We start from the raw sequence: 15,406 nt of genomic DNA, 5'->3' as shown, positions 1-15,406 counted from the left end.
ACAGCGGGAAGGGGAGATAAACACCCTAAGACTGAGGCAGTCTGGAGGGTGTACCCGTAAGTAAATTTCAGCCGCGAAAACACTCATGAACTCCAATAATCAGCTTTTAATAATGGTAAAAAAAAAAAAATAAAAAAAAATTTAATCAATACATCGTTATCGACTTCTACTGCCACTATCAATAACCTGCACCATCTGTTTACCAAGAATACAGGTAGAAACTATGGTAGCGAGAAACCAGTTTGTCTGGTAAGTTTCCTGAAGTTTGCTGTGGTTCTCGTGTTGTCTTTCTTTACCTTAGCCTCAAAATTTTTCCTGAAATCAAGGTATATGATATCAAAATTACTTTTTGCATCCAATTCCTTTGTTACTGCATCATGATATCCAATAAAATTGGTCAGGCAAGACTGTCCCTTAAAAAATCCCCGTTGTGAATAACAACAGGGATTTGTTAACATCAGCAGGATCACAGCTTGCAGCACATGTTACTGTGGGATGTTGTTGTTATTTGGTTTTTAGGAGCATTAGCAACTAAGGCCATATTGCTCCGGGGATATTGCACCAAATACGGAGGATGCGGTGGTCATTACCTGACCTTTCTGCATCCTCCGTATTTGGTGGTCACAGGCTCGAACCCCGGTCTAATCAAGAAGCATGTGCTACGCACTGCTGTTCCTGCCCACCTGGCTACAGAGGCACCGTTACTGTAGGAGGATAATGCCCATGGTAACACATGCTGCAAGCCTTGATCCTGCTGATACTATTTAAGGATGTGACATTACAGTTAAGTTTTACTGTTGATAAAGGAGGCAGTCACCTTTTAAAGCTACAGCTGTTTTTATCGCTTTTAATTTCGTATTATTTTAATTTCATATATTTTATTGTTATCTATCATTTTATCGTTTTTAACTTTACAGTTGTCAGTGTATTTTATTTTATTTTTATAACAAATTTTATCTGGTTTTATTTTATCATTATTTTAATAAAGTATCAGTCATATATGGTTGGCGTATTTCATTGCAGTTATTACGAGTAAAAGAAAACTTAGTATAATCTATGTCTAAACCTTAATCCTCGTAATTTGAATTTATGACCCCTAGTTCTGAAATTCTTTATAAAAGTGAGAATTCCACCTTCCTTCATTTTACTAATCCCTCCCCGAGCTTTATAACCTCAATCAGGTCACCTTTTAGGTGCTTGGTTGCTAAGCTCTGTAGCCCACATAATTAGAGTGTTTCCTCATACTGTCGTCCTTCTGCCAATCTTACCATTCAAGTTGCCCATCTTTGGACCCTTTCAAGTGGGATGGTTTGGTTTGAGTGTGGGCTTTACGGCGCAAGAGCAACATGATCAAGTGGGATGAGTGACTTAAAAATGCAATAAAAAATTTATTATTATTGGTTTCTCTAGTTCATTTTTGTTCAATATTTTATAACTGAGTTTGACCAATCATAATAGAACACTTTTCAATTCAATGAAAAAAGCTAAAAATTAATTTTTTTATAATTAAAATAAAGGTTGTCTCACAGACTTAGAGAGTATGTTTGTTCCATTTAAGGGCACAAGTAATGGAGGTTTAAACACTTCAACCAGGTATCCTTACAAGCACCTAGTTCCTAAAGCTGCAATTTGCAGAACTAGCCTTTCTCAGTATAAGAGTGCCCTTTTGTGCCACTGTCTTATCTTGTTGCAATTCTCTGCACCTATTACAACAGATCCACATCCTTCCTAATATGTAGCTTCAAGACTTGTACGCAATACTTTAATTTTGGCCTAATCACTGCCTTATACAATAGGATAATCACCACCTTGACCCTGCTGGAAAAATACCCTGATGTTTAACATGCAAGAAATAATTATGCTAGGAACATAATTCTCTTTGTGCATACAAAAAAAATAATAGCTTAAGACTTTAAAATTAGAAAATTATCCCCATCAACCAACTACTTTAGTGAAATTGTATCACCTCACGTGATTTCTACCATATATTTCTTTCTACAAATGTGCTCATTTTTTTTTTTTTTTATTTATGAAAACCCCAAACACGAAAGGTATCAAAACCTATAGTACTTAGTACCGTGCATGAGTTGAAGGAGAAGTATGGGGGGGGGGGGATGCTGGAAACTTTGCTCTAGAGACTAAACATGGGTTTCACCACTTTAAGCCTCCAATAAGCAAAATGGTGGTATTTCACCAGTTGATGAAAGTCATCTACCACCTGAAATGGAATTATTTTAAAATAAATAAACAGAATTTAATTAAATTCTGCTTATACTTCAGGACAACCACATAGGGAGGAGCTAACAAGATTGAGAATACAAGAATATTCCTGCATTTTGTGGTATGCATGAATATGAACATGAAACATAGCCAATCGCAACCTCAACTGAAAAGACCTCTAACCTTCTACTGCTAGTACAGTATTATCTGAGAGATGTCCTTTTTTTTTTTAATTTGTAAATGAAATCAAATCCTCCCATGTATCTTTCATGAAGAAATTCAACCTGCATGGCTCTGATGGGAGACAAACGATTTGCCGTAGACGTATGGTGTCTACAGTGAAATTACCTACCAGCCAAATGATATGGGGGTGCATTTTGTATCGCGGAGTAGGTCACCTGTAGTTCATAAAAGGTTCTGTAAATTCCAATGGATACCTGGCTATACTGGAAGGCAAATTGCTGCCAACCATTAGAGACCATTTCAACCTGCCAAGTAACTGCATCTTTCAGGACGACTCTGCTCCTTGTCATTGAGCGAAAAGTGTAAGTAGGCACTTCTATAGTTACTTTAGCTTCATTTCTGCATTACAGGTTCGACAGTAATGTGTTTACATGTGTTACAGGTGAAAAAAATGGTTGGAAGAGCAGTCCATTACAACTGTTAGCTGGCCAGGAAACAGCCCGGACCTGAATCCTATAGAGAACTGTTGGTATCGTGTGGAATCTGCAGTTGCCAGAAAGAAACCAAAGACCCTTTGTGAACTTCAGGAAGCCATAATTCGTGTTTGGAACCATGAACTATCAGTTAATTATCTTCAGAAATTGATCTTGTCAATGCCTCGACGGTGTGATGCTGTCATCAAGGCCAGAGGCCAAACTAAATATTAGTTTGCACCTGGTGAACTTTTCATTTTGTTTTCCATTTAAAATGATAAACTGAAGCAAATTGAGGGTTTCTGATAACATTTCAGCCATAATTGCCATGTTTACCAAAACTGTTGTATAAAAGTTGCAAATGCTCATTTTGGAATATTTTGAGAGCACCTGTCAAATATTACTTAGCTTTGCCTTAACTATTAATAACTATCTTTTGTTTATATTTATATTTGTGATGCTAGTCATTAAAGTAACTTAGCATCGCAAAAAGGGTTAGAAATGTGAAATTCCTAGGTGATGCACTTTCTTTGAACACCGGTGTATTTTCATACAGATATTTTCTTTCAACCTCTATACATACTCAACAAAATTTTCATTATGATCATATAGTTAAATTGCTTGGCAGTGACCCTAGTCCATAACACATTTTCAAACTTAGTAAATACTACATTACATTACATGCACACGCATTAATATAAACTAAAATAAATTCACTTTTTCTCCCACCCAAAACCAGGAACACTGAGTTTCTCTGGGTTGTATAATGTATATAAGAATGAATGAATGAGGAGATGAGGGAGAGGGAATGCTTTTTATGAAAAGCAACTTGAGCTTTTGATAAGAACCATAAACCTCCAACCCCTTCTAGCTTGACTATCTTTCTTAAATACACAAAATAAACTTAAGATTCAAAACTTATGCATGCCAGTGCAGAATGTGTGGCATAAAGTAGTTGGATGTAAAGATTATGAGAGTGGGGTATGGCACAGACCAATCAATTCTGAAAGCTGTGACAAAGCCACCATGTGCAGATGGACTGGCTGTGCAAGTGTGAATGTCTTATTATGAGTGGTTTCAATTTGTTCTCTTGTTGATTGGAGCTAGTGAGAAAGACACTCACCATGGAGGACAAACTTTTAAACTAGATTATTATTTGCATCAGCATGTCAAAGAAAATACTACAGGGAAAAATATTCTAGCCTTGGTCATTCATTACCCATGAACTAGACAACAACATATGGTTCACAGTACAGGAACCATTGGCAGGAAATGACCATGCAGTAGTTAATGGGAAGATGAAGAAAGGTTGGAGCTATTAAAGATAAATGTCTGGTACAGGCATACCTCGGTTAACGTTACCTCTGATAACGAAGCTTCGATATAACGAAGTCGGCAATTTCAAGCCCCATTTAACATAAAAAAAAATATTCCACTTTAATCACCTGAAATCTAAACAAACTGAAGAAATTACGGAAACCTTTGGGGCTTCTCGTGGTTGGTTCGAGAAATTTAAAAAACGGGCCAGGATTCATAGTGTAAAATTAACAGGAGAAGCTGCAAATAAGTTTCCAGAAAATACTAAAGGAAATAATTGAACGTCAAAATTTTCCAAATTTGGTGTTCAATGTTGACGAAAGCAGTTTGTTCTGGAAATGGCTACCAACAAAAAGTTTCATTTCTATTGAAGAAAAATCAGCTGCTGGGTTCAAAGCAGCCAAAGACCGTTTAACGTTGCTCTTTGGATCAAATGCCTCTGACGATTATAAATTAAAATTGTTATTAGTTTACTATTCAGAAAATCCGAGGGCGTTAAAAGGTAACATGAAAATAAATTTACCTGTAATATGGAAAGCAAATAAAAAAGCGTGGATTACCAAGGAGTTATTTACTGATTGGTTTGTTAACCACTTTTTTCCTGAAGTAAAACGGTATTGTCAAAAAAAACAACTTTGAAGAAAAAGCTCTTTTGTTGTTAGACAATGCTCCTGGACATCCTACTGATCTTAAAACGTTGGACACATGCATTCCTGTCAAAGTTGTGTTTCTTCCAGCAAACACAACTTCCCTGATTCAACCATTGGATCAGGGAGTAATAGCATCATTTAAAGCTTATTATCTGCGTCGAACATTAAGCAGTTTAACTGAACTAGAGGATAAAGAGGAAATGACAGTTAAAACTTTTTGGAAAAACTACACCATTAAAAACAATTGAAAACATTGATAGTTCTTGGAAAGAAGTCACTAAGAAATGCTTAAATGGAGTTTGGCGCAAAATATGGCCAGAAGTTGTACTAGAAGAAGAAAATAACATCCAAGATATTAGAAACGAAGTTATCCAGATGGCTCAATCACTATGTTTCGAAAATGTCGATGAAGAGGATATTAGAAATTTATTGAATGCAGAAGATGGTGGTCTTTCAGTGGAAGATTTAGAAAACCTTGTTAGCAACGAAGACGAAGTTAAAGAAGTTCCTGCCGAAAAAGTGTTAACAACTAAAGATTTAAAAAGGTGCTTAAATGACATGGAAAACGTTTCAAATTTTTTTAGTGAAAATGATCCTGATTTAGGAAGAAGTGTTATTGTTAAGCGATCAGTGTTAAATGCAATAACTCCATATAGGCAATTGCTAAATGAAAGAGAAAAACAGCATAAACAATCAACTTTAGACTCATATTTTAAAATGTGATTTCACTTTGTATGTAAGTTGACTGTTTATTTAATAAAACTTTTCTTTGTTCGAAAAAAAAGCTTTTCATTTTCTTTACGTAGGAACGTATCCCTATTCTGACCATAGTATTTTCACCTCTGAAAACGAAGTTTCGCTTAACGAAGTAATTTCGTGGAACGCATCCTATTCGTTATTCGAGGTATGCCTGTATTTAATTTTAGGAAAGGGGACTATGGAAGTTTAAGTATTAATACTGCTGCTGGTTGAAATCACCTGTCCTTACATCTGTCCCGCAACTATCCTTCCTCAATATAAATTTATGTCCCCAGGTGTATGTTATCTGAGCAAGAGAAAGGATACCATACAATCAGCATTTAGTTTACTCAATCAATTCAAAGCCTTATGCACCTCAATCAGATCTCGCAGATGCCCAAATTGTAAAAACTATAAAATAAGATAATTGTAAGATTAAAAGCAAAATGCATATATTTTCTAAATGGCATGTTTTAATAGTATATGTTCACAAAAGCTATGAAGGCACATATACTATTAAAAAATATAGCATAAGGAGCATGACAAGATGAGTGAATACACAGCTGGCCAGTCAAATAGAAACAAAATAGACAGCATGACAAAGTTATAGAACAATGATATTACTGAAGCCTCTAACAGCTATAAGTTTTGATCTGTTATAATACAACAGAAAAAGTTGTTGAAAAATCACTATCTAAGAGAAAAAATAATGGGAAAAATGTGTTTTTTATGTTGTTGTTGTTATTTGGTTTTTAGGAGCATTAGCAACTAAGGCCATATTGCTCCGGGAATATGCGGTGGTCATTCCCTGACCTTTCCACATCCTCCGTATTTGGTGGCGATGGGCTCAAACCCCGGTCTAATCAAGAAATGTGTACTATGCACTGCTGCTCCTTCCCACCTAGCTATGGAGGCGCCATGTGTTTTTTATGTATGCAAATACAAAGAAGAAACAAAATCAGATCAGACCCTTGAATAATGAGTATGGAAAAGTCTGTTGATCCAGCTGATGTTGCAGATGTATTGCACAGATACAAGATCCTTCATACTACAGAGAAGCTGTGTGAACAAGGATGGGTAGTATGAAATTAGCAACACCGAAATTAGACAATTGTTTATTAGAAATAACATTTGAGCCTAGAGGTAATTAAGACTCCTGGAATTGATGGCATATACCTGGTAATTTTTAGGGAGACGGCAAGTGAGTGCATTGAACCATCAAGGTTAATTATGAGGACATCAGTGGTTTTGGAAGAAATTTCTTTGGCTTGGAGAGGTGCTAACATACTGCCAATACATAAAAGCAGTTCTAAGACTAAAGTGAGCAACTGCAGACTGGTAAAAGGCATGGAGGCAATGAGAATGCAATACAGATAATTTAGATAGAAATGGGATTCTGAATGATACGTAACATGGTTTTGTTAAGGGAAAAACATATTTAACTTTTTTCTTTTGATATTTTGACTTGAGATAAATATAAGAAATATATTTAGCTCAAATATATTTAACTTTATCATGAGCTAAATATAAGAAATAATTTTGACATTTATTGGATTTTAGCATGTATTTGAGTCAGTACCTCATGACAGATTACTTTATAAACTAGAACATGTTGAGATCACAGGTAAGATTCTAAGGTGAGCTGCAGGGCAGGAGACAGAGGGTTGTAATTAATGGTTACTCTTCAGATTAGTCTAATGTTATAAAGGGTCATAAGGATTGGTTCCAGGATCAATGTTGTTTCTGATTTTCATAAATGACATTCACGAAGGGAAAAAAGTATGATGTAAAAATTTTCAGATGATGTGAAGATTTGAAGTGGTTAATGATCAGCATTCTCTAAGGATGACTTGAAGAAGCTTGAAATCAAAAATGACCAGAAAAGTGGCAGCAAAATGCAAGGTCTTACAACATTTGGGAAAATGGCAACCAATAATACCTGGTGGGGTTTGAATTAAAAACAATAGAGGGAGCAAGAAATTTAGGCCTTATGATATGGGACAGACAAAGTTCTCCAAGAAATGTAGACAGGTGGCAAGGAAAGCCCATTTTGTCTTATCAGTGATTTATCAAACATTTGTCCTTACAGACAGGGAGTTCAGTCCCACTTTGTATAGGCAATTAATTTTGTAAGACCACACTTGGAATACCGTGTCCAAGTATGGAGAGAGTATTCTAAGTAAACCTAAAATGAAGTGACTAAGCTTCTGAAAGGGTCCAATGACAAGCAACTCATTTGATGAGATTTGCAAAAGGTCACCCATATGAAGAAAGACTCCAAATATGTGTGCTACAGAGCTCTGCAAGGCTCTGGGAGGGGAAATTACAATGAATGAAGGCAAAAATTTCAACGTTACAAATGATTCTAGAACCAAGGGTAGATTAATTCAAATTACAGGGAACAAGATTTAGAGGAAACCTAAAAAACTGGCTAAAGGAAAAGTAGATTACAGTTTTCCTTTAGCCAGCACATTGCTAACTACTGGAATAAGTTAATCCTGTGGGTAGTTAAGGCTGATGGATTAGGAAAACTGAAAAGTCAACTGGATGGTTACTTGTGTGAGGAGGGAAACTCAAGGTATTTTGTTTATATATATATATATATATATATATATATATATATATATATATATATATATATTTTTTTTTTTTTACTTTTTTATTACTGATTTTATATTTTTTTATTTATTTACTTTTGGCTAGTGCAGCAAAAGCCTAAGGCTTCCTTGAATTATAGCTAATGCTAATACTAAAACTATAACAATATTATAGTTTAGCTTGAATTTTGTTGTAAAACTTGAAAATATAGCTAGCCGTATTATTATTACCTTAATAAAATATTCTGGCTTAACACTATCATGACTGGATTTCTTATACACACATGGAAAATATATATGCATACAGTACTTGATCAGAATAAAATAAACAAGTTAAGCAAAGTGGCACATGATCTGAATAAGCTTGTTAGAATGGCAGATAAACATGTTTACAAATGCTCTGTTTATACAATACAGCATTCACATATTAAGCTCATCACTTATTCTTTAAAACATGCCACAAGTAGTTAGAGTTCAAACTATCTCTTCATTTACTTATGGTCAGGTATTTAGCCAATTTGGTAGTGTAATTCAGGGATTTAGGAGAGCAGATAGCAAACTACACAAAATTTAAATATGTCCACTAGGTCAGTGCAAAATAGTATCAAGAATTTTCAAAATGTATTTTCAAAATGGTGGTAATGTTAAAATTGCTAAGCAAAAGTCTAAACAACAATCACCTCACCTCAAATATCAACATGAAGGAAGAGCTCTAAGCGATGCTTCATTAAGAGCACACAAACTCTTTAAACTCTTCCTTGCTCTGCTATAATGAACAAAATATAGCACAATACATATACATGTTAATAACTGTGGCAAATATTAAATATTACAAAAGAATGGGCTGAGCAGATGATGAAACATCCAAATAACTATTTGTGGATCAATAATCCTATTATACTGTTGTTTCCATGTGCAAAATTATGCATGCAAGATCGTTTACACCTTTCTAGGAATGTAACTTTTCATATCGTCAAATAGTTGCTCTTATGGAAATTCTACGAATATCAAGCCAGTATTTATTTGTATAAAAATGACATTTTTCAGGTGTGCAGAATCCTTTTTTCATTCTAGCTCTGAAAATTCATAGCTCATATTATTGGGCCTGCCAATATGAAAGATAATTTTTAAGTTACCATTAAAAATAGATAAATAAATCAAAAATATTAAAAAAAGGGTCTCTCACTCCTGGTATATAGAACAGAAGAAGAACAAATGTGATTATTCTGCTGAATAAAGCAATATTCTGGTCACAATCAGACTACTGAACACAGGTGTGGATACCACCTGTCAAAAGGAAGGGACTGCTGAAAAGTATACAAGGAACAATGAGATTAGTTATAAAGACATGGAGAAACTCCAATTATGTAATCTGCTTTAAAGGATTCAGCAAACTAAACATTGATGATATAGTATCTTTATTTTCTCAGGTAATTAAAACAAATGTACTTAATTAGATGACAGATAAAACTTAGACAATCTTGTAGATATGGAAAGCTTAATGAGAAAATTACAATTATAGTTTTATTTCTCTAATATGGTGTTTATATCACACAATGTTTATTATAATTTTTTTTCTACAAGGATGTTTATATATTAGTTCTACTTCACATTGGCAATACTATGCTTTATTATGCATTTTTATAAAATGCATAAAAAATGCAATACCACCACATTGCTTATTGGAGACTCGAAATGGTGAAACCCATGTTTAGTCTCCAGAGCAAAGTTTCCGGCAGCCCCCCTACCCCCATACTTCTCCTTCAACCCATGCACAGTACCAAGTACTATAGGTTTTGATACCTTTCGTGTTTGGGGATTTCATAAAAAAAAAAAAATTAAGCAACTTGGTCTAGGTACAACACATTTTTATAGCTACAAATGTGTGATAAATCATAACAATGAAATCACATACTATGATCAAAGTACTCTGTTACCCTTTATTTAAACAACTATAATACAGCTTGGGAGAATGTTATAGTCCCTAAAACAACAATTTCTGCCTAAAGTTATCTTTTTATTTTATATAGATTTTATTTTAAAAGTATAACTATAATGATATAGATGGCGAGAGATAAAACTACAGATGATAAGAGATCTTGAAGATGGTTTTCTTTATTTCTGATATAATTTTTTTTCACTTAAAATTATTTTTAAAATAACTTTATACATTTTATTTTAAAAGTATTAATAATAACAGACTATTAGAATATTAAAAATAACAGACTACTAGAGTATTAAAAATAACAGACTACTAGAGTAGTATAATTATAATAGCTAAATAATCCAAGGAAGCAAACTTTTTCTGCATCTGCCAAAAAAAAATTCTCTACCTCTTAGTATTAGTAGTGGCAAATGATGAAAGAAAGCTTATACAGAATCCAAAAAAACACTTCCCATTTCACCTATCCATTCCCTCCAATAGTTCTAGTTCTTCCTTGAATTTATTTAAGTTATCCACTTCCACAACAACAGATAAAAGTTTTTATAAAATTCCAGCAATCAACTACCCTCTGGCTAAATGCAAACATTTGCACATCTATTCTGCGACCATCCTTTCTCAATTTGAATTTATGCCACCTCATGTGCACAGTTTGAGCAAGAGGAAGAATCTCATCAGCAGCAAACTTGCTCAATCCATTCAAAGCCTTAAACACTTCAATCATATCACCTCACAAGTGTTTCCAGAATCTACAATTTTCAGAACTGAAGCCTTTCTTAGTAAAATCCTTCATATCCTCCCATTGCCACAAAAAATGCCTAACCAAACTCTGCCTTTACTATACCACTGCTGGCAATTTATTTTAATAATCTTCAATATGATGCCTGAAAGTAAACTTCATGCGATCTAGCCTTCTGTTACACCCCCAAAATTTTGCATTTGTAGCCCCTTGTTCTCTCTCTTCCACTCATTCATTTTACTGATTTCCTTCAGGCCTTATCAACCTCTATCAGACCTCCTATAAGATGTCTGGTTGCTAAGCTTTGCAGTCCACACTTTCATGTTATAGCAAGATATCTGCTTAAGCCAAAGGTTAAGTATGTTATCATGCATGAAATATAACAAATGGAAATCTAAAACTATCAGGCATGGAATCAAATCTTCCAATTCTGCAATAATAAGGTATACACACTGAAATTTTTTAAGTCCCAGAATTGTTTCATTTCACTATGAATCAGCTCACAACTGTATATCGAATTTTATATACTGGATTTTTGCAATAACAAAAAGCATCAGGGCAATCAATTTATTGTACGTCGTTTATTCAGTACAACTGCATCCTTATAATTACGAAGAATGCCCAGATCTGCGCAAAATGTTTACATGTGCACTGTTTTATTTATTTATTACAAATATTTTTAAAATGCTCACTTTGAATCTGTAATGTTTATTTAGACATTCCACGCTAAACATATGATATACTTTTTTATTATTACAAAGCATCCCACTATGGAGAAATTGAACGCGTATACTAAAAAAATTGATATGACATTTTACTGATATGAATGGAATGAACTCAAATTTGCTCAACTAATGACAAATGCAAAAGCAAAGTACGTAAAGCAGCCTATGGCATAGCACCTCAGGGAGTGGTTTGCAATACTTTTATATTATTACTGCAATACAAAAAAAAAATGCATCCTTTATATTTTACATGCGTTATATAACAGAGCAAATTTGTATTCACTACAATTATTGCAGTAATTAGATATTCAATGCATACACTCTCCCTTACCGGCGACACTATTCCCGCATCACAATTTGACCGAAATCATATTCGGTCCATTTAATCTCGTCATAATATTTTGCAAGTGCACAACGGCATGCAGTGCAAAATATTAATTTATTACTAATATTCTGAATGAACTATTTTCCAAAAAAAACGCATGCCGGAACAATTACTTGTATAGGCATACTCCAATATTGCAAGATAGCGAAATTATTGCAAGCATTGCTATAACACGCGGAACCATATCGTTACCTTCGCTGCAAATCATTACCGTGACCCTTAAATCTTTCACCTTATCAACTGAAATATCATTATTTGCAATGCTTAAAATTTTCGTACTTACCAAGTGCGCCTTCACATGCTCTCCGCAACTGAGAATGATGAGAACGTTTAATTTCCCGATCGTTGAGAATCTTTTCTAGTGCCCGAGTAATAAACATTTCGCCTGTATTTACACTTTCGCGCATTATTCTTTAAAAAAATCAGATTAACTCGGCATATTGAAATATTTACAAACACCAAGAAGCTATTTATGCTTCTAGATATAAGGTAATGAGACTTGCAAAGTGTTATCTACAATACGCTAGCTACATTTCTTGCGGACATACTTTCCTCCATTAGCAAGAAAGTAGCCATGTTGTCACACGGAGTTTTAATGACGTCACTCAAATCATGAAGCCGAGTCATCAGGTGGTAAAATTTATCACTAAAAATTTACCGAAAATACAATATATTAAGGAAAACATTAATTTCTCTTTTGACTACGCAACACATCAAAAAAGATGCTGCTATTAAATTGCTGGGGGAAAAAATCATTAATACCTTGCAATGATGCCAAAAGAAGATAGCAAAAAAGTTTCCAAATTCATTTACAATATTTTTCAATCTGTGTTAGTAGATTATTTCATAAATCCGACAAACAACAAATCTTGCTGATAAGAAATAATACACAGTTCATTCACCCCAGAATTTAGAAATACTTTAGATCTGTAATTAACTATTTTCTGATAACTTTTTATACTCCGAGATTATATCCTCAGATTCATAATTACATAATTGACTAAGGTCCAATATTCCTCTTCCCATGAGATCTTTCATTAAGTAAAACTCAGAAAGAAAATAAATCTTTATTCGTTCAAAAAGCTAACAAAAAAATTGAATAAAGAAAATTCCATTTTTAGTTCCTTAAGTATAGATGTATGATTATTTAGAATTTTTGCGCAAATTGACGTGGTGTCACTATCAGGTTGCATGTACCCACTGTCCGTTTGCTTTTCTTTTTCGGTTGGAATTTAGTTACGGGTGCTCCCTCTAGACTGGGAAAAGAAGCAGAGGAAGTAGGCAGTGATTGACCGGTGGCTACTCCGCCCACGCGCTTCTTTCCACACTCACTTTGATTCTGTTTGTAGCGGCTTAATATTGGCACTAAGAAATCACATGACACGGCTATGGTATCTGCGTTTTTTTGTCGCGATTTTAGTTGCAAATTCGCCGATTTCCCCCCCCCCCGTAAACGGGCAGGCCATCAGAAGAAGGAGAAAGGAGTGAGTGGGCGGAGTCTCCACTGGTCAATTACTGCCTTCCTCCCCTCGTGTTCTCGCCGCCATTTTCGAGACTGCACCCGTAACTAAATTTTACCTCTGTTTCCTTTTTTTTTTTTTTTTTTTTTTTTTCAATGAAAAACTCGAGTTTCAATGAAAAAAAAAAAAAAACCAACTAATTCCACCCGAGTGAGAAACAACAAATTAAATTTCTTCACTTCTCGACAAAATTCACAGTACAAAATGTTTTTCATGAATATTTTAATGTGAACAGAATAGCCGAAGTAGACTATTTGATATTAGCATTAGCATTAGTAGAGGCATAAGATGCAAGAAAGCATGCTTATGCAGCATCAGCCAAAAAAAAAAAAAAAAAAAAACTACTTCACCCCTCCGTTCGTTCGAAATACCTGTCCAGCTGAGCCTTAAATTTATTTAGGCTATCAACTATCAACTTCCACAACAAGGGATGGAAGTCTGTTCCGCCAACAAACTACTCGCTGGCTAAAGGCAAATTACCGCACATCTATCCTACATCTGTCTTTCCTCAATTTGAATTTATGCCCTCTCAGGTGATTATTCTGAGCAAGAGGAAGAATCCCATCAGCATTGAGCATGCTCAAACCATTCAAGACTTTATACATCTCTATCAGATCACCTCGAATTTGTATTTCACGATGCCATATAAGAGGCATCGTGAAATACAAATTCCGAGCATCCATTAGAAATCGATTTACCATCTTACACAGACGCACATTATGCAAATTATTCATGCTTATAAAAACACGGCTTACGACCATATCATTTCGGCTAAACCAAACCCGTTTTTGGGTTTGGTTTAGCGGAACAGCCACATCTCCAGTACTCAGGACGATTCTTTGAATGATTCTTTGAGATGGCGGGCCATTGGACGGTTTGAACCCGGAAAGTCGCATTTCGCATGTGCTCAACATGATACATTAAGCCAACGCCAACTTTATGTCGTTTTTGTTCCCTAGAAACTGGGGTTTTCGTCCAGCAAACAGAAAAATCGACCATAGAACACAGGTAATTAACACACATAAAACACAGCACAGCAGATGAATTTAATTATTCGGGTGGCCTAAATACAATAGTTTGATTTAATGGTTCATCTGCGTGCGTAGCACAGTGGTATCTTCATCGTTCTTCCCACACCAGGTGGAAAAAGCCCGTGATTGAATCCCGTCAATGAGGTGAGGAACTTTAATCGGCTTTTTTTCATTCTGTGACTGAGTTAATCGATCTCAGGCATGGACAGCAAGTCATTTTTTCCCAGTGACTGAGGACTTTTCGTCCAGAAAAATAGGCAAATCGACCAGAGAACGAGCAATTTACAGATACAAATAGGGTTTATATAATTACGAGTAAACTTAATATAATATATATTAGGGTTACCCGTAATTTTCTGCTGCATGCCTCTTCTACAGATATTTCCATGGGCATTGTTCTTCTGAATTGGCTTCTATAATTCCCGCTTTCTCTCTTTCAAAACAGTCCGAACAAGTGCCAGCACCAGCCAACATCCGTTTACTATTCAACTTCAAACTCATAGAACCAACTTTTCATCTTCCTCGTTTACTCATTCAACAACTACTCTTTTTGGGACAACCTTCCTTCATACATATTTCCGGAAAATTGCAATCTACAGAAGTTCAAGTCCAATGTCAACAAATATCTTCTTTTGTCTTCTCAACCTCCAACCCAAGCACGGTACTAAGTACTGTACTATGGATTTTAAAACCTCTCGTGTTTGGGGTTTTCATTAAAAAAAAATCTTTTTTTTTTTTTTTTTTTTATTCGCTTAATGTGTCAAGCAGTTTCGTCTCGGCAATGTGGAACCAGGTTCAGGAGACAGAAACGATCACAACAAGAGCAGCCCAAGGGCAAGGCCAACCACAATAGACAACTATCAACAATAGCAAGACGGAACCCTAC

At 34.9% G+C, this 15,406-nt stretch overlaps 1 protein-coding gene across 2 annotated transcripts in view; it reads right to left on the bottom strand.

Annotated features, from left to right (window-relative positions):
- Sec71 (ADP ribosylation factor guanine nucleotide exchange factor Sec71) overlaps nt 1-12,545 on the bottom strand; it is a 508,300-nt gene extending 495,755 nt beyond the window's left edge. For both annotated transcript variants that reach the window (XM_090371201.1, XM_090371202.1), the window contains exon 1: nt 12,253-12,545. In XM_090371201.1, the coding sequence (XP_090227327.1) occupies nt 12,253-12,376 (124 nt within the window). In that variant the 5' untranslated portion in view covers nt 12,377-12,545. The remainder of the gene's footprint in view (nt 1-12,252) is intronic.
- Nucleotides 12,546-15,406: the final 2,861 nt, after the last annotated feature.

Source organism: Mastigoproctus giganteus, chromosome 4 (genome assembly GCF_048544385.1).
Source record: "Mastigoproctus giganteus isolate SK-2022 chromosome 4, ASM4854438v1, whole genome shotgun sequence".
Lineage (NCBI taxonomy): Eukaryota > Metazoa > Arthropoda > Arachnida > Uropygi > Thelyphonidae > Mastigoproctus > Mastigoproctus giganteus.
The sequence above is the reverse complement of the archived record's forward strand: the minus strand, read 5'-3'. Positions and strand labels throughout refer to the sequence as shown.